Source organism: Microcaecilia unicolor, chromosome 3, assembly GCF_901765095.1.
Source record: "Microcaecilia unicolor chromosome 3, aMicUni1.1, whole genome shotgun sequence".
Lineage (NCBI taxonomy): Eukaryota > Metazoa > Chordata > Amphibia > Gymnophiona > Siphonopidae > Microcaecilia > Microcaecilia unicolor.
In genome coordinates this window covers 510270878-510296009 of record NC_044033.1, presented here as the reverse complement: position 1 = coordinate 510296009, position 25132 = coordinate 510270878, and the positions used below count along the sequence as shown (strand labels likewise).

Genomic DNA, 25132 nt, shown 5'->3' with positions numbered 1-25132 from the left:
AGATGGGGTGGCAGCAGAAGGGGATCCTTCCTGCCCTGTTCCACTACACTACCAGAGACAGGCCTCCAGATGAGTTCTGGAGGGTGGCTGGAGAGTCTGGAGGGTGAGGGGTAGTTGGGTTTGGGTACATGGGAAGGGTATGGAGGGGAGGGGGTGGTCTGCTCAGGGGGTGGTTAGATCGGGGAGGTGGAAAGGGTAGTGCTGCTATGGATGTGTATTTTTTTGGCATATTGACCCACCCTAGACTTCCCTGGGAGCATGCATCTTTTTAATTTTTTTTCCGAAAAAGGTCATTTGTTACTGTCTGTACTTCTTGTCTAATATCCTCTCCTGTGTGGTTGGCTGTACTCTGGTCTGACCGCTTTCTCTTTTTCCCCAAAAAAATAATATTTATTGAAATGTAAGAAAAAAAGCTACAGATACAACAACTCCCACCCAACCCCATCCTAGGACAGCAGTGGCACAGAAAGGCTAAACCAGGATAAAAAGATGGCTACATCAAAATTCTCCTTACGAGCACGCTGGATGAGGTATGGCTCTCCAAGTTTCATCAAGTTGCCAAACCTCATAAAAGTTAGCCAAGTGTCTGCGTTGCAACGCTGTCAACTTAGAAACATAAACTTATAGGGAGGTAGTATGGAGCAATGAAGCTATATATAAATGAGCAATATTACCCTTACCCACCCCCACCCATAGCCTGCTCTAATAATGTTTCTTTTAAGCTGAGCTCTTCCTGAGTACAGTGGAGGAGTAGCCTAGTGGTTAGTGTAGCAGACTTTGATCCTGAGGAACTGGATTTGATTCCCACTGCAGCTCCTTGTGATTCTGGGCAAGTTACATAACCATCCATTGACCCAGGTACAAATAAGTACCTGTATATACTATGTAAACCGTTTTGAATGTAGTTGCAAAAGCCAGAGAAAGGCGGTATATCAAGTCTCATCCCCTTTCCCTATCCCCTGATCTTTACGCCGGATATAATCTCAAATCTGCTGATAGTGAAACATCTCTCTTGGGACCAGGGGCGTATCTGCGTGGGGCCTCAGGGGCCTGGGCCCCCGCAGATTTCGCCCTGGACCCCCCTACCGCTGCCAACCCTCCCCCTCCGTTGCTCGCCTACCTTCGCTGGCGGGGGACCCCAACCCCCGCCAGCCGAGGTCCGCGTCCTCCTGCCGCTGCCGGCTGCCTTTGGTCCTTTCATTTGTCCATTGAAGCTGGCGCCGACGAAAGTTTCTTTTGAGTCTGACGTCGCTGCACGTTGTACGTGCAGGACGTCAGGCTCAGAAAATGTTTCTGAGTCTGACGTCCTGCACGTACAACGTGCAGCGACGTCAGAGTCAAAAGAAACTTTCGTCGGCGCCAGCTTCAATGGACAAATGAAAGGACCAAAGGCAGCCGGCAGCGGCAGTGGCAGGAGGATGCGGACCTCGGCTGGCGGGGGTTGGGGTCCCCTGCCAGCGAAGGTAGGCAAGCAACGGAGGGGGAGGGTTGGAAATGGTAGCAGCTGGGGGGAGGGGGATCGGCAATGGCAGCGGCGGCGGCGGCGGCGGCGGCGGCGGGGGGGGGGGGGGCTATAATGTGCCCCCTCACTCTGGCCCTGGCCCCCCCTACCGCCGCAGTTCAGATACGCCCCTGCTTGGGACTACTCCATATTCATCCTGAAGGTCTGTAAAGGAAACAAATTCGCCCTCAAGCATGATAAAATGGGTCCCTAAGCCCTGGACCAAAGGAAGAAGCAAATTGAACAGCTGTTAGTAAATGATACCTCCTATCTAGAAAGAACTTTCCATGTATCTGACACCAAGTATGTAGGGGATAACTAATTCCCAGTGGAGTCACCTGAATGATATGTAGAATATCTTTCTTTGGGAGTCTGGGAACCGCCCATAAGGGAGTGCAGCCCACCCAGGCCTGTTCCCAACGAATCCATTGAGCTGGTATAAATCTTGACATCTATTTTGAGGACTAATAAGATGGGTTTTGTTGTTTGTTTCTGTTTTTCACGCGTCATGGACATTGATTTTGATGAGGGGAAACACTTTCTGAACTGGGTGTGGATCCATCTCCACGTAATTGGCGCCCTTTTTTCACGCTGAAAAAGTTTACAGATAAGTACTCATATATAGCGATTTGCCTACGAGGATATGTCAACTGTTAGAAATGAAGAGTACTAAACCAGTGACATTGGTCTCCAATTTATGTCATTATTATGATATTGTAACATCCGTTTAGTATCTAGTTCTAATATGTATAGTATGAGAGACATATTTAAATATATTCAACATAGGTACTCTTAATTAGCTTCAATAATGATTGATGAAATGATTAATATACGTACCTTGATTTAGCATTCACTAAGGTTTTTTGCTACTAGAGGCCTGATAGAGACAGCATGTTTGTCCTCATACAATTGAGAACGCCAAGGGTGCGATCATGGTTCTCTTCTCAGCCAAAGCAAAAACAAAAAGGAGGTAAAAGTCCTCACGAAACCGTGAGATAAAAAAACAAAAAGTGAGGAGAATGGATGAGGATACCAAAAATTATGTATTTATTCGCATAAAAAAATAAAAATTAAAAAGTAACAAATTTGTACATAAAATGGACCCGACACGGCCGTGTTTCGGCCCTAAGGCCTGCCTCAGGGGTCTTTGCAACCTCAGAATGTGTGCTCCAAAGGAAATATCGAGACGAAAATCTATTAGGTCTCCTCTTCAAAGAGATGTCTACAATTGTGAAATATATTTCACAATTGTAGACATCTCTTTGGAGAGGAGTATTACAAGTTCGTTTTGCTTTTTAGCATATTGTATATGTATTTTTTAGAGGAGAGGAGACCTAATAGATTTTCGTCTCGATATTTCCTTTGGAGCACACATTCTGAGGTTGCAAAGACCCCTGAGGCAGGCCTTAGGGCCGAAACACGGCCGTGTCGGGTCCATTTTATGTACAAATTTGTTACTTTTTAATTTTTATTTTTTTATGCGAATAAATGCATAATTTTTGGTATCCTCATCCATTCTCCTCTCTTCTCAGCCAGCCACGATTCATTATGACTGACGTGTGAACTCAGCACTTTTCACAATATATTTATATTCATTTTTGTGATTTAAATGCATTATATATAATTGGGCAATATTAGTTTTGGAAAATACCTTAAATATATGTAATCTATCTTGGGGGGCCGTAAACTTGCACTCCTAGAATGGGGAATGCACATTTATGTTGTATTCCCACCCTGGTCCTGCCCAAACTATGCCCCGTCGTCACCTACACATCTTGGTGATTTACACATTTCAATCCTGGCTTCCTAAAATCAGGTGTTAAATGTTTTATCATAGAGAGACGCTTTTGTACCAGAATTCAAATGTCTAAATCACAAATAGGGTTTCTAAAATAAGGGCTATAGGAACCTGTGTCCCTTTATAAAATATGCACCTAGAACTAGCCTGATAGTCTGCTCTGAGGCAGGTGCAAACGTGTGTGTCTACTCTATCCGTGGAGGAGTGTATTTTATAAATACATGTGTACATTGAGGCTCTGCCAAAACTGTGCCCACTGGACAGCATGCATATGAGTGTGTTCTTATACAAACTATTTTATAAAAGCCCTTTCATATGCAAAAAACAGGCATACATACAGATATCGATGTGATATGTTATAATATCGGAGGAAAAGCCTCAAATAAATGCTGGGACACTCCTTATGTACTTAATCAACTTTAGGGCGGCCCACGCACTCATCACTGGCAGAAAAACCTGCTATCTTTATTGTTATAGCTCTTTCATAAAGCTCTTTAAAGTAAATAAGAAAAGAGACTTAGTTTTCCAGCCACCCAGTCGTCTGTTGAATCTCTATCAACTATCCACGGCCCGACTTTGGCCAAGGTTTTGACTCCTGCTTCAGGGTCCGCGGTCGCCAACTGGTATTTTCTTTGCTGGATGTAAGAGTACGGATCCAGCAAAGAAAATACCAGTTTGCGACCGCGGACCCTGAAGCAGGAGTCGAAACCTTGGCCAAAGTCGGGCCGTGGATAGTTGATAGAGATTCAACAGACGACTGGGTGGCTGGAAAACTAAGTCTCTTTTCTTATTTACTTTAAAGAGCTTTATGAAAGAGCTATAACAATAAAGATAGGAGGTTTTTCTGCCAGTGATGAGTGTGTGGGCCGCCCTAAAGTTGATTAACATATTAACAAAGGAGTGTCCCAGCATTTATTTGAGGCTTTTCCTCCGATATTATAACATATCACATCGATATCTGTAGATATCCTATATTTGATTGGTTATTTGGACAGAAGTGATATTCTACAAAGCTTCATTACAAAGTTGAGAAAAAGATACAGACATGGACTTTTACTAATATTGCATGTGGATTAGGAAGCTATGATGTGCATTTTAAAGTGCAATTCACAACATCAACGTTAATATGCCAGCACTTGGACATTCATATCACATCCATGTTGAAAACGCCATTTCAGAAATTCTGCAATTTCAACATGGATCTTCCATCGATGTTGAAAGATCAACGGGTAGGAAGAAAGGGGAACAACTTTCAAACTCAAACTGAACAGAGACAAAACCAAATTCCTAGTACTATCCAGCCCACACAACCCCACATCCTACCAAAAATTCACAATCAACCAACAAACATACCACATCAAAACACTAGGAATCATTCTCAACAAACACCTAACACTAGACAATCAAATATCAGCAGTAACATCAAAATGCTTCAGAACACTATGGAAACTGAGAAGAATATGAGACTATTTCCCTGGATAATCTTTTCGGATACTGGTCCAATCAATGATACTATCGCAACTAGACTACTGATATGCAGCATATGTAGGGTGCAAGGAAAACACAGTAAAATCGATACAAACAGTCTAAAACATGGCAGCAAGACTGATTTTCAAGAAATCGAAATATGAAAGAGCAACCCCACTGCTTGAAACACTACATTGGCTACCAGTCAAGGCAAGAATATTTTTCAAAGCGAGCACCCTAATCTTCAAGATACTATTCGGAATGGCACCCAAATATATCCTTAACATGACTGAACTATCCTCAAGAAATGCCAGCCCAGAAAACAGTTAAGTTGCCTATTCATAGTAACATAGTAGATGACCGCAGAAAAAGACCTGCACGGTCCATCTAGTCTGCCCAACAAGATAAACTCATATGTGCTACTTTATGTGTATACCTGACCTTGATTTGTTTCTGCCATTTTCAGGGCACAGACCGTAGAAGTCTGCCCAGAACAAGGCCCACCTCCCCTCACCGGCTCTGCCACCCAATCTCGGCTAAGCTTCTGAGGATCCATTCCTTCAAGGCTAACCGCTAATTTTCAGTGACACTTAACTGGTTAGTGCCTCAAAAAATAACTGACAACCAGTACCAAGAGGGTCCAAAAGTACAAAAAAGTATGAAAAGTCACAGAAGCACCAAGGGCCTAAGGAAAATGGGACTCGTCTATCCTGTCACAGCAAGTATAACTTTCCTCGATCCTATACGGATTGCTATCCAACTTTATAGGAAAGAAGTTTTGATCCTTGAAACACACCAGACCCCTGACGCAAGCGCTAGAAACTACCTACTCCTACATCTAACCAACTGTAAAAACACCATCTACAAAACTACCTACACAGCAGGATCTAGCTAACAGGGTTCTAAATGGTGGAACTCGATACCAAAAACCATAAGAAGCATCACAAATCTCCTCCAATTCAGAAAAGAAATGAAAACCTGCCTCTTCAAAAATTCTACAGCTAATCACAAAGATATGATCACCTTCCTTTCAAATCTACCTCTTCAAAAACTATATGGATAAATATCACGAAAACTCTACAATTGAACACAAAAGCTACCACTACATTTTCTACTTCAAATCTATCTCTTCAAAAACTGTACTGAATAACCACATGAACTATAGATGCCCTCTCCACATTGCACAACACTATTGTAATTCCACCAAAATGTAGAAAGAAAGAGACAGACTGACATACGGCAGCAATCACACAGAGTAGGATAAAACAGCATAAAATCTGTTTTACTGTTCTGGGATCTTGCCGGGTACTTGTGACCTAGATTTGGTACAGTTGGAAACAAGATACGGGGCCTTCGGACTGTCCCAGTATGGCAACACTTATGTTCTAGTGCGCAGGGCAGGAGACGTAAACTTCATTATTTACACCTGCTATAAAAGATGTCCAAATACAAGGTCCACTTGTTTTTTTTTGTGGCTGCTAGCATTACGGTAGACTGGAGGACAGCTGAAAGTGAGTTACTTGTCTGATTGCCATCTCTGTCAAGTCTGCTGTATCGTAACATTTACTGTTCTGCACTGTGTTTTATCTCTCTCAGGAACTTCACAACTATCCCCCCTGCAAATCCTCAGTGCTCACCTCTTCCCTTCTGCTCTTCCCAACCCACCCCTGCACCCCTCTATCCTCATCTGTGAGCCCACTCTACCCCAGTCTGTGTCTGCCTGTGCCCTGTTGCCTGATAGCTCCCAGTTCCACCTGTTCTCTGTGTCCTGTGACTATCTGTCACTTGTGCCCTACCCTTTTTTGTCACTGGCAGTTTCCAGTCTACCCTGGCTGTTGCTAGTCAGCCATTTCACAGTGCTTCACTCAGTTCCTAACGGCCTTCCCCTCCCCATATTGTGCAGCAGAAACAGCAAATGATGATCAGTCCGCTTACCATCAGTCCTGTGGGTCTGTACTCATGTGCCCATCAGGCCCCCAACAGAAAGGTCTACCACTCCCTAAACATGGTTTGTGATGCCTAGTGTGAGATAACAGAATACCCTCACCCACTTCCCAGGATCCTGTCATGATGCATACATTTTTTTGACACTCGGGGAGCAATGAGAGGTTCGCGAGTGGCCAGTTGGCTTCTCGATAAGTCCTGCACTTACCCACAACCTCTGCCTGCATGTGGAATGAGCTCCATGTACCTTGGAATTGGGGAACAATTGGGGAGTTTAAATCAATAAGTAGATGTATATATGTGCAGTCTTTCAGGGTTTTCCACAAGGACTATATGCAGAGGAGTGAGAAGATTCACTGGCACAGGAGTGGTATTTGTAAAGGTCGGCACTCCCTCAGCTGAGTAAGGGTCAGCTGGAGTTACTGAATCATTCAGGATGAGGTGCAGGTAATCAATAAGTCTGTGGCTCTGGCAAAGGCAGTGGGACTGGATAGCTTGGGAGGAGAGTATTCAAACATTTTTAAAGAAAAGGCAGAGGATTCTCTGGTTGCGATGTAAATACATTAATTGAGCAAGGGGTGGCCCCATCAGAGACGAATACAGTACATATCACATTAATACTGATACTGGGGAAGGATTTAAAGGAACCAGAGCCTTACTACTCTATTTCACTAATCGATTTTGATCTTAAAGTGCTGGCCAAATTAATGGTGAATAAATTGGCCTCAATAGATCTTGTGCTAGACCACCGAGATGGAATTGTGAGGTAAAAGAATCTGGTTAATAATTTGCAGCTCATTCTAGCATCCTAGAAGAGTGCCTTTGGGAGGACTCCCCTTTGTTGTTGGTAAGGTTTGAGACAGAAAGAACCTTTGATCAAGTCAACTGGAAGTATCTGATTGGAGTACTGAGTAGGTGTAAAAACTGTACATTATGTTGCAGAGTATCCTCAAGGGTGTGTCTGAATTTAATCCCTAAATATTTAATATCCGTACCACACCACTTAAGACTAAATGTGGTAATCATATCCTTAGTACAATATGAAGTAAGGGGGAGTACTTCTGTTGTATCCAAATTGATGGAACAATCAGACAGTTTACCAAAAGACTGTAATAACTACAAGACATGTGGGATAGTGATGGATGGCTGAAATTTTAATATTGAAATTTTCAAAGCCAGAGTTGGGTGAGCATAAAACTGGCACTCTTTGAACTTGATATTCTCATCCAGAGCGATACATTTTTGTTTACGGAGCTTATTTGTTTAGCACTGTAGGCAATAATCTCTCCATGGACATATGCCTTAAATGCATCGCATAGGACATGATATGGCAATGAATCTGTCTCAGTCTGAAAATACTCATTTGTCCATATTTCCATATTTGTCATAAAATCAGGGTCATTGAAAACAGCAGTGTTAAACCTCCAAGACCTCCGAGTAGGCGTTAAGCTGGGAGCAGTAAAAGTTAGGGTTAACACAGCATGATCAGATATATAACATGCCTCAATAGTTGCACTGATCCAATCAAAGTCTTGGATACAAGAAAATAGTCCAGGAATCATGCAGCATGGAGTAAAAAGTAAAATCTGTGTCAGTGGGATTCATAAGCCTCCAAATATTCAATAAGGCGTGATTCAACATCAATTATTTTAAAATGACCAAAGCCCTAGGGCTTCGATATTTATTTTATTTGATATACTGTCAATTGCCATAATGCAGCTAAGGAGTTAACACTTGAAAGCTCGGAGGAGCATAGAGGAAAATGAGATTGGGACCAAGAGAGGGAAAGGGGAGGGAAGGGATAGGCAGGAATTAATTGAGGCAGAGAAGGGGAGAGAGAAAACTAAGCAGAGAGGCGGAATTAGAATGGAAAGGCCCGGTTAAAGAGCCAGGATTTAAGGAGTTCTTTGAAGGTGGGGTAGGAGGGTTCAGTTTTAATGTAGTGGGGGAAGTGTGTTCCAGAGTTTGGGACCTACGTATGCGAAGGCAGAGGCTTGTCCCGAAAATATGCCGATTTGGTTGGGAGCACCTCTCTCAAGCCACCATCCCATTCGGGATCTCTAGCACCCCCCCACTCCCCTAGTGGGGTAGTTTTGACTAATTTAGCTTGCAAGAGATAGGTGAATTTTAGCCTTACATTTCGTAATGACCACTCGGAGATAAAATTTTGTGTGCAGCGCAATGGGAAGGGGTTTTCAGAAAGTGCTATTTATAATCTCTTGTGATTATCTGAAAGTTCCAGCCATTAGATGTTACCATTTGCCAGTGGTTTGTGTAAAACCTTAACCCTCTTCCCACCAGGAGATCCTCTAGAACAAAAGTCAGAATACTATCTATGAGCTCTGGACTGCGTCAAAAATGTATTCCTGATTTTCAATGTGTACCTATGTAGCACTTAGAGTTTCACAGTGATGATATCTATAGAGAATGTCAACTTCTCACCATAAAGAGGTCTTCTAAAATGAGGAATGGAGTGGTAATTATAGTTTCTAGATTAAGTCAAAAACTCATCCTCGGCTTAAGTATGTAGCTGTGTGGGGCTTACAGCTCACTCTTCATGATGGCGATATGAAAAGTCCTGATGCTGACTGGGGGAAAGACAGTGCTTCCTTTGTTCAAAGGAATGCTTCTGTAACCTTCTTGACCTGATCACAGAAGAGATTCTCACCTATACAGCTCATATAACCAACATTTTCCTACATATCTTTATGCAGACCAGATGCACATAACCAGTGCTGTGGAGTCGGTATACCAAGTTTCTAAGTTCAATCAATATTTAATATACTGCCCAATAAGGGATACATACCGTGTGGACATTAACACAATCCAATAATTAGAAAGGAGATAGTGAAATGAAATTATATCATAAATAAAAGGGAGGGAGAGAGAGAGAGGTGCAGTCAGATAGTGTTGGTGCCCCCAACTGCCCCATCAGAGGTGGGCAAACGCAGAGATGGTTCAAAAAGGCTAAATTGCTTAGAAAGCTATGAACAGTATGTTGATACCAGCATTGTGTAACTATGATGAACTACTTGTCTTCAGAGAACAGCAATCTGTAAAGTTGCCTCAGAAACAAAAATAAGTTGAGCTTGTAAACTTCACATCATCATCATTGGTTAGCAAATAAATATTCCAGTAAAGACTCTATTATAGGCAGATTTTTAACAAACAATTGCACCTGTATGCTCCAAAGTTACCTGCTGTAACTCTCGTTCTCTTTGTGCGTGCCTTATTTCCATATGTTTCAGTTTAGTTTCCAAGGTCAAAAAGTGCTTCATTTCCGGACTATGGCTCTCTTTGGCTTCCCTGAGTTCTTCCAATAACTTTGCTACCTGAAAATCCAAGTAATTAACAATTATTTAATAGTTGCTTCCACATAGCACTTTGGATGTAATCTATAAGGAGCAGCTCAGTTTAAAGCCTCAGAATGCTTGTAAATGGTGCTATTAGTATTAAGAGGTGGAAAGCACTTTATGAAGGTTGAAAATGTGGGTGTTGATACATTTTTGGAAAGATTGGGGTTTAAAGAAGGAATTGTAGGTTACTGATAAGCAGAATAAAAATAAAAAAGCAAACTTTATCAACTAGTCTCCATGTTCTTTTTCCTCTAGTTTTAAAACTTGAACTTTGTACAACAGCAGCAACAACAGCAGGGCCTAGTTCAGTCTTTGGGAAATAAAAAAGAGAAAAGCAAGCATTATTAACTAGTTTCCATAGTGTACAACTCTTTTACCATAGTTTTAAACTGAAACTTTCTCTAGAGGTAGAAACTTAACAGCCAAATAACATCAAAAAGGATAGTAGTAAGGATCACAATTTTGTTCTAAAAGACAGATATTTTCTGTTCTTGGCTGCTGGAGAGGTAACACTGCTACTGACCTGAATTAGGTGTTAACTAAGATGTGAGGAAGTAGAATATTTGCAAAGGTTATTAAAGGCAATCTGATTATTTACTTAGCTTGAACTTTCTGCCACAGCCTACAACATTAACAGAAGGCACAGCAGGACCTAGTTCAGGCGACCCTCAGGGGGAAGAATGCTGGCTTCGGCCTAACCCCTGGTAAGCCTTTCCTTGGCTGAGAGGTGCCCAGCTCTACCACTGGCTGCCATTCAGGTGCTGTGGAGGACTTGCAGCTCATCTGCATATCCTTTACAGCATTCTCTGGGGTGACTCCCAGGTCCACTCCGATCCACTCAGGGCCTCCGCTCTAGGTGCCGTGCGCCGGGCATTTTCTCTTTACATTTATTTTTCTCCCAGTTACAACTTATGGCTCCAGTACACTTTTTCTTCTTGGTACTGTCCCTTCCTAATCTGTTTCTCCATCTGAAACCACTGTACACTGCAGGAACACATTGTCCACCCTCTGTATTCATCATCTCACCTTCTCTTTTTTCCTCTTCCTTATTCTCAGCTCTCCCTTCAACATTTCCTTCCTTCCTTCCATTCATCCATCTCCTTTCTATCTGAGTACATCTCGCCTTCGTCGCTGTCATCATACCTCTCCTACTCATCTCTGTACTCTCTTGCTCCTTCTCCTGCTCTCCGCTGGGGACATTAATCCAAATCCTGGTCCGCCACATCAGCTCTCATCCTATTTGTGCAGGTCACACCATGATATCTCCAATCTAATTTCTGTTCCTCTCCTCCCTCCTTCTTCCCTGCCTTTCTCTTGCGCTCTGTGGAATGCCCGCTCTGTCTGTAACAAACTTTCCTACATCCATGACCTCTTTATCTCTCTTACTCTCCATCTGCTTGCCCTAACTGAATCTTGGCTTTACCCTGAAGACTCTGCTTCAGTCACGGCCCTATGCCATGGAGGTTACTACTACTACTACTAAGCATTTCTATAGCGCTGCCAGGGTTACGCAGCGCTGTACAAGTTTAAACATGGGGAAGGACAGTCCCTGCTCAAGAGAGCTTACAATCTATGTTTTCTCCCATACTCCTCGCCCGGTTGGCCGCGGAGGTGGTGTCGGGCTACTACTTTCACCCTCTTGTAGACTTCAACCTCTTCTTCCACCTCAGTCTCACTGTTTTTCTTCCTTCGAAGTCCACTCCATCTGTCTATTTGCTCCTCTGCCTCTCTGAGTAGCAGTCATTTATCAACCCCCTGATAAGTCCCGGCTTTACTTCTTTCTTGAACCTTCATCTCCTTCCCTCATTCTTGGGGATTTTAACATTCATGCTAATGATCCCTCTGACTCTTATGCTTCTCAGTTTCTTGCTTTAACATCCTCTTTCAATCTTCAGTTGTGCTCCACTGCCCCCACTCACCAGAATGGCCACTCTCTTGATCTTATCCTCTTCTCAAACTGCTCACTCTCCAGTTTCTGTGCCTCAACTCTTCCCCTCTCTGACCATCATCTGATAACTTTCACACTTAAACACCCTCCTCCCCAGTCCCGTCCAACCTTAACCAAAACATTTAGGAATCTTCAGGCTATTGACCCTTCTACTCTGTCCTCCAGTGTTTCAAATCTCTTCTCTACCACTATGTTATCCAAGTCTGTCAATGAGGCTGTCTCTTCCTATAATACTATTCTCTTCCTATAATACTATTCTCTCCTCTGCTCTGGATACTCTCGCTCCTCCCATTTCCCTTTCTGTAAAACGTACCAAACCCCAGCCTTGGCTGACCTCTAAAATCCGTTATCTAGGTTTCTGTGCCCGCTCTGCTGAACGCCTTTGGCTGAAATCCCGTGCCCATGCTGACTTCATACATTTCAAATTCTTGCTGACCTCCTTCCAGTCTGCTCTTTTATTTGCCAAACAGGACTATTACATTCAGTTGTCAAATTCTATTGGCTCAATCCCTCGACGTCTCTTTGCCACACTGAACTCTCTCCTCAAAGTGCCTTCACCTCCAACTCCCCCTTCACTTTCTCCCCAGACTCTGGCTGAGTACTTTCATGATAAGGTTCACAAGAGTAAACTTGAATTCTCAACCAGGTCACCTCCACCTCTACTTCCCTTAGTCCATTCTCTCAACCTTCCAACCCCTGCCTCCTTTTCTTCCTTTTCTGAAATCACTGAAGAGGAAACTACACATCTTCTTTCCTCCTCGAAACTAACTACCTGTTCCTCTGATCCTATTTCCACCCATCTACTAAATACTATCTCTCCTACTGTCATCCCTTTTATTTGTCATACCCTCAATCTTTCACTTTCCACTGTGACTGTTCCGGATGCCTTCAAACATGCCGTAGTCACACTACTCCTTAAAAAACCTTCATTGGACCCTACCTGTCCTTCCAACTATCGCCCCATCTCCCTCCTCCCTTTCCTATCCAAGATACTTGAATGTGCTGTTCACCGCCGTTGCCTTGACTTTCTTTCATCTCAAGCTACTCTTGATCCACTTCAACCTGGCTTTTGCCCCCTTCATTCAACTGAAACAGCACTTGCTAAAGTCTCCAATGATCTGTTCCTGGCCAGATACAAAGGTCTCTATTCTATCCTCATCTTTCTCGATCTATTTGCTGCTTTTGACACTGTTGATCACAGCCTACTCCTTGATACGCTGTCCTCACTTGGATTTCAGGGCTCTGTTCTTTCCTGGTTTTCTTCTTATCTCTCCCAGCGTACCTTTAATGTATACTCTAGTGGATCCTCTACTACTTCTATCCCACTGTCAGTTGGTGTACCTCAGGGATCTGTCCTGGGACCTCTTCTTTTCTCCATCTATACTTCTTCCCTTGGTACTCTGATCTCATCCCATGGTTCTTAGTATCATCTTTACGCTGATGACTCCCAGATCTACCTCTCTACACCAGAAATCTCAGCCGAAATCCAGGCCAAAGTATCAGCCTGCCTGTCTGACATTGCTGCCTGGATGTCTCAGCACCAACTGAAACTAAACATGACCAAGACTGAGCTTCTTATCTTTCCCCCTAAACCAACCTCTCCTCTTCCCCCATTCTCTATTTCTGTGGATAACACTCTCATCCTTCCTGTCTCATCAGCTCGTACCTTGGGGTCATCTTTGACTCCTCCCTCTCCTTCTCTGCACATATTCAGCAGACTGCTAAAACCTGTCATTGCTTTCTCTATAATATCACCAAAATTTGCCCTTTCCTTTATGAGCACACTACCAGAACCCCTCGCTTAGACTACTGCAACTTGCTTCTCACAGGTCTCCCACTTAACCATCTCTCTCCTCTTCAATCTGTTCAAAATTCTGCTGCACGACTAATATTCCACCAGTGTCATTATGCTCATATTAACCCTCTCCTCAAGTCACTTCACTGGCTTCCTATCCGTTTCCGCATACAGTTCAAACTCCTCTTATTGACTTATAAGTGCATTCACTCTGCAGCTCCTCAATACCTCTCCATTCTCATTTCTCCCTACACTCCTCCCCAGGAACTCCGTTCACTGGGTAAATCTCTCTTATCTGCAGCCTTCTCCTCCACCGCTAACTCCAGACTCCGTTCCTTTTATCTTGCTGCACCATATGCCTGGAATAGACTTCTTGAGCCGGTACATCAAGCTCCATCTCTGGCCGTCTTCAAATCTAAGCTAAAAGCCCACCTTTTTGATGCTGTTTTTAATTCCTAACCCTTATTCACTTATTCAGAACCCTTATTTTATCATCCTCACTTTAATATTCCCTTATCTCGTTTGTCCTGTTTGTCTGTCCTAATTAGATTGTAAGCTCTGTCGAGCAGGGACTGTCTCTTCATGTTCAAGTGTACAGTGCTGCGTACGTCTAGTAGCGCTATAGAAATGATAAGTAGTAGTCTTCAATCTCAACCACCCCAGCACCACTCTTCATTTATAGTCAGTTATTTTAATTAGAATAACAATGGAGGAGTAATCTTATAGAGTTTTAATTACATTTCTTTACTTTCTAAGAAGAAAACACTAAATAAATCACACAACATACCAAATAAGCTAAAGACTTTTTTAAATATTAGACTAATATCTTTAATACCTTAAGTTTTAAATTATTGACAAACTCAAAAATACTAAAATGGAGCGAGAAGTCCAGCAGTAAGAGGGGTGCTAATCAGTCTTTTGCAGTGAGTGTTATATATATGATTTTCTTCCAGTTGGTGAGAGGTTGGTGAGCAAAGAGCTCCTAACTCTCAGAGAATGGGTCTGTTCTCTTGAGGTTAGAATAGAAGACTTGGAGTTGTTGAGGGAGGTACATACAGGAGACCTACAAGGATGTTGTAGAGATGTCCCACTTCCAGTCTGGCAGCCCCTGTGCTTCCTTGGAGGAGAGATATCTCTTAGAAGGAGAGCATCATCCTGGTGAAATAGGAAGTAGTCCTGTAGCCAGGACCTGCCCACCAGGGGATGCACTATCCTCTCTCACCGAGGATATGTCTCCAAGAATGTCTGTCCAGGTGGGAAGGGTTAGGACAACAGTTCTAGTTGGTGATTTGAACATTAGGCATGTAGATAGCTGGGTGACTGGTGGATGTGAGGATCGCCTGGTCACTTGCCTGCTTGGTGCGAAGGCGGACCCCAAGCATCACCTAGACAGAATCTTAGATAGTGCTGGGGAGGAGCTAGCTGTCTTGGAACATGTAAGTACATATGACATAGGAAAATGTGGAAGGGAAGTTCTGGAAGCCAAATGTAGGCTCTTAGGTAGAAAGCTAAAGTCTAGATCCTCCAGGGTAGCATTTCAATATTCTGGGAAAGGGGGAGACTGTTCTGAAAGGATGGGCTCCACCTTACCCGGATGGAACCAGGCTGCTGGCGCTAACTTTTAAATAGGAGATAGAGCAGCTTTTAAACTAGAATGTGTGTGTGTGTGTGGGGGGGGGGGGGGGGGGGGGGGAGCCGACAGTTGCCCAGGAGTGCATGGTTCGGTGAAAGATGGGAGAGTTACAGTATATAGCACTAAATGATGAGGTAGATATATTAGGCATCTCAGAGACTTGGTGGAAAGAGGACAATCAATGGGACACTATGTTAACAGGATACAAATTGTATGACAATGATAGGATCAAATTGGAGGGGGTATGCTATATGTTAAAGAGGGTACTGAGTCAAATAAAATATACATACCACATGAAACAGATAGCAGCATAGGATCATTATGGATAGAAATTCCATGTGTGAAGGGAAGGAGTATTCTTGTAGGGCTGTACTACTGTCCGCCTGGACAGAACGGACAAACATATGAAGAAATATTTACAGCGATTAGGGAAGCTGGCAAATTGGGCAACACTATAATGGGCAATTCCAATTACCCCAATATTGACTGGATAAATATTACATAAGGGGGTGCAAGGGAGATAAAATTTCTAGATGTAATAAATGACTGCTTCTTGGAGGGGGAAACATTTTGGCCTGGTGGCGTGCATGGCATAGTGTGAGAGGTGGTGGTGGTGATGGGTCCCCTGGGAAACAGTGATCATAACATGATCAAAGTTTGAGCTACCTGGGATGAACCTGCAAAGGAAATGCACTGTAACTGATTTTAATTTTCGAAAGGGCGACTATATTAAAATGAGGAAAATAGTTAAAAAGAAACTAAAAGGATTGGTTGCAATGGTTAGGACACTAAATCAGGGGTGGACGTTATTAAAAAAACACATTTTGACAGGTTACATCTGGTACATTTGGCTTAGTACGTCTTCCAGGTTCACCAAGATTTCTTTTAGCTCCTCCGCATGGTCACCCTTGAAAAACATTTCCAGTACATCTTCTTCCGTAAAGACCGAAGCAAAGAATTCATTCAACCTCTCTGCTATGGCCTTGTCCTCGTCCTCCCTTGAGTGCCCCTTTTGCTCCTTCATGATTTGATAGTCCCACTGATTCTCTCAAAGGCTTTCTGCTTCTGATGTACCTGAAAAAGGTGTTACTATGAGTTTTTGTTTCTGCAGCAAGTTTTTTTCATATTCTCTTTTAATCCTCAATGCTTTGCCTCTAGTTTGACAGTGCTTAAGTTGCTTCTCATTTTCTTCACTCAGATCCTTTTTCCATTTTTTGAAGGATGCAAAAAAAGATTCGTTGTTGAGATAAGTGGCAAATAATCCACCGAGGGTGTGCCCCAGTCTTGGAAGATCTTCCAGGCAATTCCCATGTTGAGATACTACTCATGCACTTGCATTACCCTGCTCAGTCTGCCCACCAGACCATTCTGTTTTCCCATCAGGTATGTGGCTCAGAATACCATGCCATGACTGATGGCCTACTGCTACATCTTGAATGCTTCCTGACACAAGGGGTATGATCCCATAACCCCCTGCTTGTTAACATAATACATGGCAACCTAGTTGTCTATTTGAATTAGAATAATTTGGTTCAGCAGCCAATCTCTGAAAGCCTTTAAAGCATTCCATATTGCCTGCAGCTCTAGGAGGCTGATGTGAACTAAGATCTCCTGAGTGGACCAAAGGCTCTGGGTGTGAAGCCCATCTATATGGGCCCCATCCTATATTGGATACATCTGTTGTTAGAATCCCCTGAGGCAGTGGAATTTGGAATGGAAGTTCTAGGACCAAAGTGGGCTGAATTATCCACCAGAGAAGTGACTGGGTCAACTCTGGGGTTACGGAAATGATATCAGCAAGGGTCCCCTTGGCCTGATGCCACTGTTTATAATGGACCCCAGTAGCTCCAACACCCTACTAGTCATCTGCACTGACACCTGAGCACCATCCTTTGATGTGTTCTTGACCAGCCAATCGCCCAAGTAGGGAAACACATGCACTCCAGACTGCATAGCGACACTGCAACTATGGGTTGTAGTCCTGAATGGTAGTATATGGTGTATATACTGTTTTATATGGTTTGGGTGTGTGTATGAGTATTACTTTTTACATGTTATATTGAATTGATTATGTTCGTAACTGTTGAACTCCACATAGAAGTTTGCTGATAGAGCAGAATATAAGTTTTTAAATACATAAATAAACTTTGTAAAAACTCTAGGGGTGGACGCAAGGTTAAGTGTTAGGATATGATACCAGAAGTGGTGCCTCCCTACTTGATATCTGAGATACCTCCAGTGATTGTGATGTATCTGGGTATGGATTTAAGGATCCTTTAAGCCCAGATAGTATAGCCAATTGTTTTCCTGAATCATGGGCAGAAGGGTGCCCAGGAAATCATCCTGAACATTTCTTTGACCAGATACTTGTTCAAGGCCCTTAGATTTAGGATGGGACAAAATCCCTCCATCTTCTTGGGCACAAGAAAGTAGTTAGAACAGAATCCCTTCCCTTCTTCCGTTGGTGGAACGGGTTTGACCACATGGGCCTTGAGAAGGGAGGACAGTTCCTCTGTGAGCAGGAAACGCTGCTATCAGAGGGCAAGTTGGAGGTTTGTATTGCCAATTCCAGATTGGACTATTTTCAGAATCTACCAGTCTGAGGTTGCAAGGGGCCACTTTTCTTGTAAAAAAAAATTAATCCTCCCTCCTACCAGAAGGTCATCTGGGACTAACACCTATTGCGGCAATAATCTCTTGGAGCCAGTCAAAATCCCATCCCTGGCTTTGACTGGGGAGCCTGCTAAGGATTCTGGGCTCACTGCTGCCGAGGGCAGGAGCTCTGGGCCTGTTGCTGAGGACAAGAAGAAGGGTTGTACACACACCTTTGAGAGTAGTAGGAACCTCTTCTATATCCTCCAGGAAACCTCAGTGATGTGGAGGATCCAGAAGGAGGCAGCCGAGACAGGGACTTGATGGTATCAGTATGCTTCTTGATGAGGTCTATGACCTCTTCCACCTTGTCCACAAAAATACTGTCTCCATGGCAAGAGATGTTTGCCAACCTCTCCTGAACTGCAGGTTCCAGGTCAGAAACATGCAGCCATGAGATTCTACACATTCTCACACCCAAGGAGGAGAGCCAGGATGCCACATCAAAAGAATCAAAAGTGCCCCAGCCAGATATTTTCTACTCTCCTTTTGCTTCCGACTAACTGGTGAAGCTCTGAGGCCTGCTCTGGTGGGAAAGTGTCCGCACACTGGATGACAGGGACCAAGTACAAGCTAATGTAGAGCTGATAGGTCTGGAGGTCTGGATATGAGCATCATGGCATGAAAACATTTCTCCCAAAGTCCAAGCCTCTGTACCTGAGGAAGCCAAGGCATGAGTGTGCAACTTCTGGCCCTTTTAAGACTGGATTCGACTAACAGAGTGGGGAGGCAACTGAGTCTTTTTGAATCTGGGAGCCATCTGGACTTTGTAGGTGGAGTCCGCCTTCTTTAGTACTACCTGCAGAGGGTTCCTTCAGTTTCTCATCTGCACATCCCACAGAACATTGTGCAAAGGAAGTGTCACAGGCTCCTATGGCAGAGAATCATAGTCCAGGACTGTCAACAGCTCAACCCTGGGCTTGTCCTCCACGTCCAACAGAAATGAAATGGTTGTGGCCATTTCCCTCAAAAAGCCAAAATAGGTGAGCTCCTCTGGAAGAGACTTCCTTCTTTCCTGTGGTGGGGAGGGATCCGAGGTTACACCTAAAGACCTCTCCTCAGGTTCCTCCTCAGAGGCCAAGGAGCAGTCCGTCTCAGCAAAACAGTCATCATAGGATGTCTGAGTCTGTACCTGCCTTAGTCTGCGCCTGCCTGAGTCTGCTGGAAGAAGGTCCAGTCCGTGATGATGGGCTCAGAGGTGCAGCTTGTCCCTTACACTCCAGGGGAGCTTCCTCCCCTGACATTGAGAGGGTCACTGCATCGGTCGGTGCCGATGACTGGCATTAACAATCACCCAACAGGCAGGGCATGAGCTTCCAGGATGGGCTGAGGCAGCTTCATGTCTGGTGCAAGTGCCTTGATGCCTTGGTACCATGTCCTGCAAGAAGGTGTCCCAGCTCCTCCTGCAGCATAGCTTGGATTCACTCCTTGAGGACAGGCATCGGAAAAGGCTGCTGGTAAGAATGTAGTCTTGGAATCTGCTGATGTCAAATCGAAGTGAGGTCCCGGCCGTCTGAAGAATGGCTCAGCAGCACTGCAATCATAGGGGGAGCACTCCTTCCAGCGCTGATGATTCTTGGATGTCGTTGATGCCCCAGAGCTCCCAGCACTGTGCCTCAAGGAGGAGCGATGCCAATACACGGCATCATGGTCCTTTGGTGCTGATGAGGACAACATCAAATCCACGTTTCCTCGGTGTTGGGTCTGATGCAGACTGATCTCGGGGCTTGCTACCAGTGCCTGATATTGAGGCAGGTGGAGACCTCCTCGATGCCAGTGCACTCCCAGTGTTTGATGCAACTCCCGTGGCCACGGGGACCAATGCTTCTGATGCTGATGTACCGGACTTGGGAGGGCCCAAAATATTTCTCCTGTTGGGCCTGCCTCGACTTCTAAGTTCTTTTGTGCATTTTCAGACATAGAAAACAGACAGAAGCATCATGATCAGGGCCTAGGCACCCCAAACACCAATAGTGGAGCTTAAAGCCACTAGGAACTTCTTGGACACTGAAAAAAACAATAGAGGTGAAATCAAACGAGTCAATGGTGAGGAAGAAAAAAACGGAAGATCCTCATAGAGAACTCCTGGCCGTTGCTCAGGCCTAAGCGGGCCTTAGAACCAAAAAAATAAAGAAACCTAAAAGTGCCGCAAAAACCTAAGGCGTACACTATCTGGACAGGGAAAGGGAAAAAAACAAAAGAGAACAATGAAAAAAGGGGATATACCTGCACAGCAAGGCACTTCCTGAAAGAAAAAACAACGTGCTGAGGAAACCTCAGAAAACGTGACCTCTTTGCTCCATGGAAAGAAGACTGCTGATCCTGCGCAATCACACTGGGCAGGAAGTAACTTGCGCGTGCATAGTGGGACGCTGTCAAAAGCGTCTTAAAGCTGTAGAACGCTGGGTAGTGTCTGCACCGTGGTGCCATTGGATGATAAGTAATGCCACACTGGGAAAAGACCAAGGGTCCATCGAGCCCAGCATCCTGTCCCCGACAGCGGCCAATCTATACGTGTTATTCCTGGAATTGTGGATTTTTCCCAAGTCCATTTAGTAGTGGTTTATGGACTTGTCCTTTAGGAAACCGTCTAAGCCCTTTTTAAACTCTGCCAAGCTAACCATGTTACCCGTGTGTGAGAATCGTTGTCTTGTTTGTCCTCGGAGAAATGAGTATTACAGAAACTGACACTACCGGAGAATGTTATTCTGTTATCTAAATGTGACAGCTTCTAAATTGGGTTTAGATTTGTTGAGGTTAAGTTTTCACCAAGCTGTCACATTAAAACAGTGGTTCTCAACATAGTCCTCAAGACACATCTAGCCAGTCAAATTTTCAGAATACCCACAATGAATATGCATGAGAGAGATTTGCATGCACTACCTCCACTGCATGCATATCTTTCTCATGCATATTCATTATGGGCATCCTGAAAACCGGACTGGCTGAGCGTGTCCCAAGCAATGGGCTGAGAACCACTGCTCTAAAACATGTTACAACGTTATAGTTGATAATATAAATGGGATAAAAAAAAAATCAAGTCTAAAAATGGATAAATACAAGAATTAGCAAAGGCTAAATTCAAAAGATCAATCATACAAACTTTATTCAATTATGCAAAAATATATATAAATGCAACTACAGATCCTTTGAGCACAACAAAATCCTGAAAGCTAAATAGATAAGTAAACTACCTACCTATTCTAAACTATATAAATCAGGTTTAACAGAGCAAACCACCCAATTAGTAATAATAACTCATCTCAGTTGCCCCAAAGGAGCTCATTAAATAGTCCAAGACTCAGTGCCGTAGCGAGGGTGCCTAACACCCGGGGCGGGTCGCCGCTGCGCACCCCCCTCGGGTGCAGCACGGGCACGGTGCACCCCCCCTCCGGAGCGCACCCCCCCCTGAAACGCACCCTTACCTTGCAGCGGGGGGCAGGCGGGAGGGCCGATCCGCCCCCAGTGCACGTCACTGGGAGCTGCGTCGGCTCTGCTTCTTCCCTGCCCCGGAACAGGAAGTAACCTGTTCCGGGGCAGAAAGAGCAGGGAACCAGCGAGCTGACACCCCCCCCCCCCCAGTGGCGTGCACCCGGGGCGGACCGTCCCACCGCTCCCCCCCCTTCCTACGCCACTACCAAGACTAAAAAAGCTCCACTGGAGATGGTTAGAGCAAATTTCCAATTAGAAAAAAATTCAGTTCCTTCACTCAAATGTACAGTGTTATAGTTGGATGGAATCACATTAGTGTGAACTGTAAATGCTTTTAAAAATTTGCATACAGTATAGATCATGATGGAGAAACTGTATACTTGTAAATCTGTGCATTTCTCGGGCTGCCTATTGCCTCTCATGGTTATTAAATGAGAATCATTAGCGGTCCAACTACTGGGCAACTCCAGACCGCTCCTTCTGTCTCGCTGCACCCTACGCCTGGAATAGACTTCCTGAGCCCCTACGTCTTGCCCCATCCTTGACCATCTTTAAATCTAGATTGAAAGCCCACCTCTTTAACATTGCTTTTGACTTGTAACCACTCGCCCCCCACCTACCCTCCTCTCCTCTTTCCTCTACACATTAATTGATTTGCTTGCTTTATTTTTGTCTATTAGATTGTAAGCTCTTTGAGCAGGGACTGTCTTTCTTCTATGCTTGTGCAGCGCTGCGTATGCCTTGTAGTGCTATAGAAGTGATAAATAGTAGTAGTAGTAGTCTCTTGTAACCAGAGCTAATATTGTGATGTCATAATGCCTCAGGCCACCAATAAGAGCCAACCTCATCAGTGATGTCACAATGGCTTGATTGTCCTATACTTGGCTTACTTTTATTACATAGCTCTTTGAGCAGGGACTGTCTTTCTTCTATGTTTGTGCAGCGCTGCGTACGCTTTGTAGCGCTATAGAAATGCTAAATAGTAGTAGTAGTAGTAGTCTATAGCTTAAAGCAAATTCACTGATCGAGAAAGATGCAGAATAATGAAGGTTAAAAATGTGAAAAAAAAAATCAAAACTTATATTTCTAATCACCTCATTTTGCAACGTTTCTTCTCGAACTTGAAATATTGTAAGAGCCTCTCGATCTCTTTGAAGTTCGGTAACTTGTTCTTGTAGATGCTTAATGAGGATCTGGGGAAATGTTTAAATTGGTCAAGTGAGAGCACTTATGTTAATGGATACAATCAAGTCAAATACCACAACGAACATATGGAAGGGCATTTTCTATATGTCTAAATCTGATTTTGGATGTTTTGTGGAAAACGTCCAAAAATCCAGTCGTGAACAAGGCCATTTACAAACCAGAAAACCGTCTTTTTGTTTTGAAAATGGCCATTTGAAAGATGTTTTGTACTCAATGTGACTATCTTTTTGGACCATTTTAAAACAAAACAAAACAAAACAAAAAATGTCCAAGGGAAAAATGCACAAAAACATGCCATTGGGAGGTATTGGGGGAGAGAGGCCAGCATTCTTAGTAGATTAACCACACAGACATCCCAGCAGAGCAGTGGAGAAACCTACGGGGTACTGCAGTGGACTTCACATAAAAGGTCCCAGGCACACGTCTCACTGTTACCCCCTTATGCTTTATGGTGAGTCCTCCAAATCCTACCAAAAATCCTACTGTACCTAACTGTACACACTGTCATAGGCCTTGTGTCTGCAGATGTCACCTATATGTGGGTACAGTAGGTTTTTGGTGGGCTCACACTTTCTACCACAAGTGTAACAGCTAAAGTGGGATATGGGCCTGAGTCCCCTTCTCTATCGTGAACTGCAGCAACCACTAGGCTACTCAAGGGACCTGCTAGCTGCTCTAATGGGACTGGCCATAACATCTGAAGCTGTCACAGAGCCTGGTATGGGGGGTGGGGGGGATGAGAGGGGGGGTCATGCCTTAATTCCTCCAGCACTCATCATCTAAGACACCTTTCTGTGACTTAGCTGTGATTTGAAACAAGTCTACATCAAATCGTATAACTTTTAGAACCAGACGTTTTTGTTTTGTTCCATTATGGCAGAAAAACGCCCAAGTTTTGGGAACGCCCAAATCAAGCCCTCAACATGCCCCCTCGTGATTTGGATGCATTGCATATGAACTACATAGAAAACGGTCTTAAAATGGGTTTTGAAAACATCGATTTAGACGTTTTGGCAAACAAAATGTCCACCTGCCGCTCTGTGCCACTTTTTGGGCGTTTTTCTGTTTGGAAAATGAGCCCCTTTGTATGCTGTGGGATTTAAATACTTACATTACAGTTCTGTAGTATAGTGCCTCATCCGTTGTTTAAAAATACTACTAGATCCATGAATTACTGAACTCAAAATCCAATCACTTTCTTACTGCAGTTTGACTTGCAAGACATTGTTTGGGGAGTGGGGAGAACATTTGGAGTTTTCTTACTCAAACAAGAAAACACTCAATTCTTTTCAAGGTTTGGTTATAGACAGGGCTTTTTTTGAGGGGGTACTTGGGGGTACTGAGTACCGGCACCTTTTCCATTGCGTGCTGAAATTGGCCCATGGTCCCCAAGTTTTAATGAAAGAGCTCAGGCTCTACACACCATTTCTGCTTGTCATGGATTCTGTGACTGGTTGCAGGGGCCCTGGCTATTGTGGGGTGAGTCCCTCAGTGATCATCTCATCCCTGAAGGGTGGGCTGACATTTGAGTACTGGCACCTTTTATGCTAGAAGAAACACACTGGTTATAGAAGCAAACAAATCTTTTCCGGAGATGGGAAGGCGGTAGAACGAGAGGACATGAAATGAGATTGAAGGGGGGCAGACTCAGGAAAGATGTCAGGAAGTATTTCTTCACGGAGAGGGTGGTGAACGCTTGTAATGCCCTCCCGCGGGAGGTGGTGGACATGAAAACGGTAACGGAATTCAAACATGCGTGGGATAGGCATAAAGGAATCCTGTGCAGAAGGAATGGATCCACAGAAGCTTAGCTGAAATTGGGTGGCGGGGGGAAGAGGGGTTGGTGGTTGAGAGGCTAGGATAGGGGAGGGCAGACTTATACGGGGACTGTGCCAGAGCCGGTGATGGGAGGCGGGACTGGTGGTTGGGAGGCGGGAAATACTGCTGGACAGACTTATACGATCTGTGCCCTGAAAAAGACAGGTACAAATCAAGGTAAGGTATACACATATGAGTTTATTGTGGGCAGACTAGATGGACCATGCAGGTCTTTTTCTGCCGTCATCTACTATGTTACTATAACAGAAGAAACAGCTGTGGAGTCCAAATCAGTAAAATCCAAGGTTTGTTGACCAAATCTGATAAAATAAAGACCTGATACGGCTGAGTTTCACCATGTGTTGTCTACCATCAGATGTCTGCTGATTCCAAAGAATGTGCAGATTTTATTTATTTGAATTTATTAACCGCCTTTATGAAGCGATTCACCCAAGGCGGTGATATATATAAACACCAAAACACAACACCGTACACTTTTTCTTGGTCGAAAAATGCTGTTACTATAAAGGAACCCAGTACAAACAGAATAAATCACTCGTTGTTCCACCTAAATCTGCTTTT

General features: G+C 44.0%; 1 protein-coding gene across 1 annotated transcript in view; it reads right to left on the bottom strand.

Moving 5' to 3' along the window:
- The window catches only part of CEP162 (centrosomal protein 162), a 261158-nt gene that overhangs the window by 4396 nt on the left and 231630 nt on the right, over positions 1-25132 (bottom strand). Inside the window, exons 26-27 of the mRNA XM_030199137.1 lie at positions 22621-22719; positions 9908-10042 (exon numbers count right to left, since the gene is read on the bottom strand). Of these exons, the coding sequence (XP_030054997.1) occupies positions 9908-10042; positions 22621-22719 (234 nt within the window). The remainder of the gene's footprint in view (positions 1-9907; positions 10043-22620; positions 22720-25132) is intronic.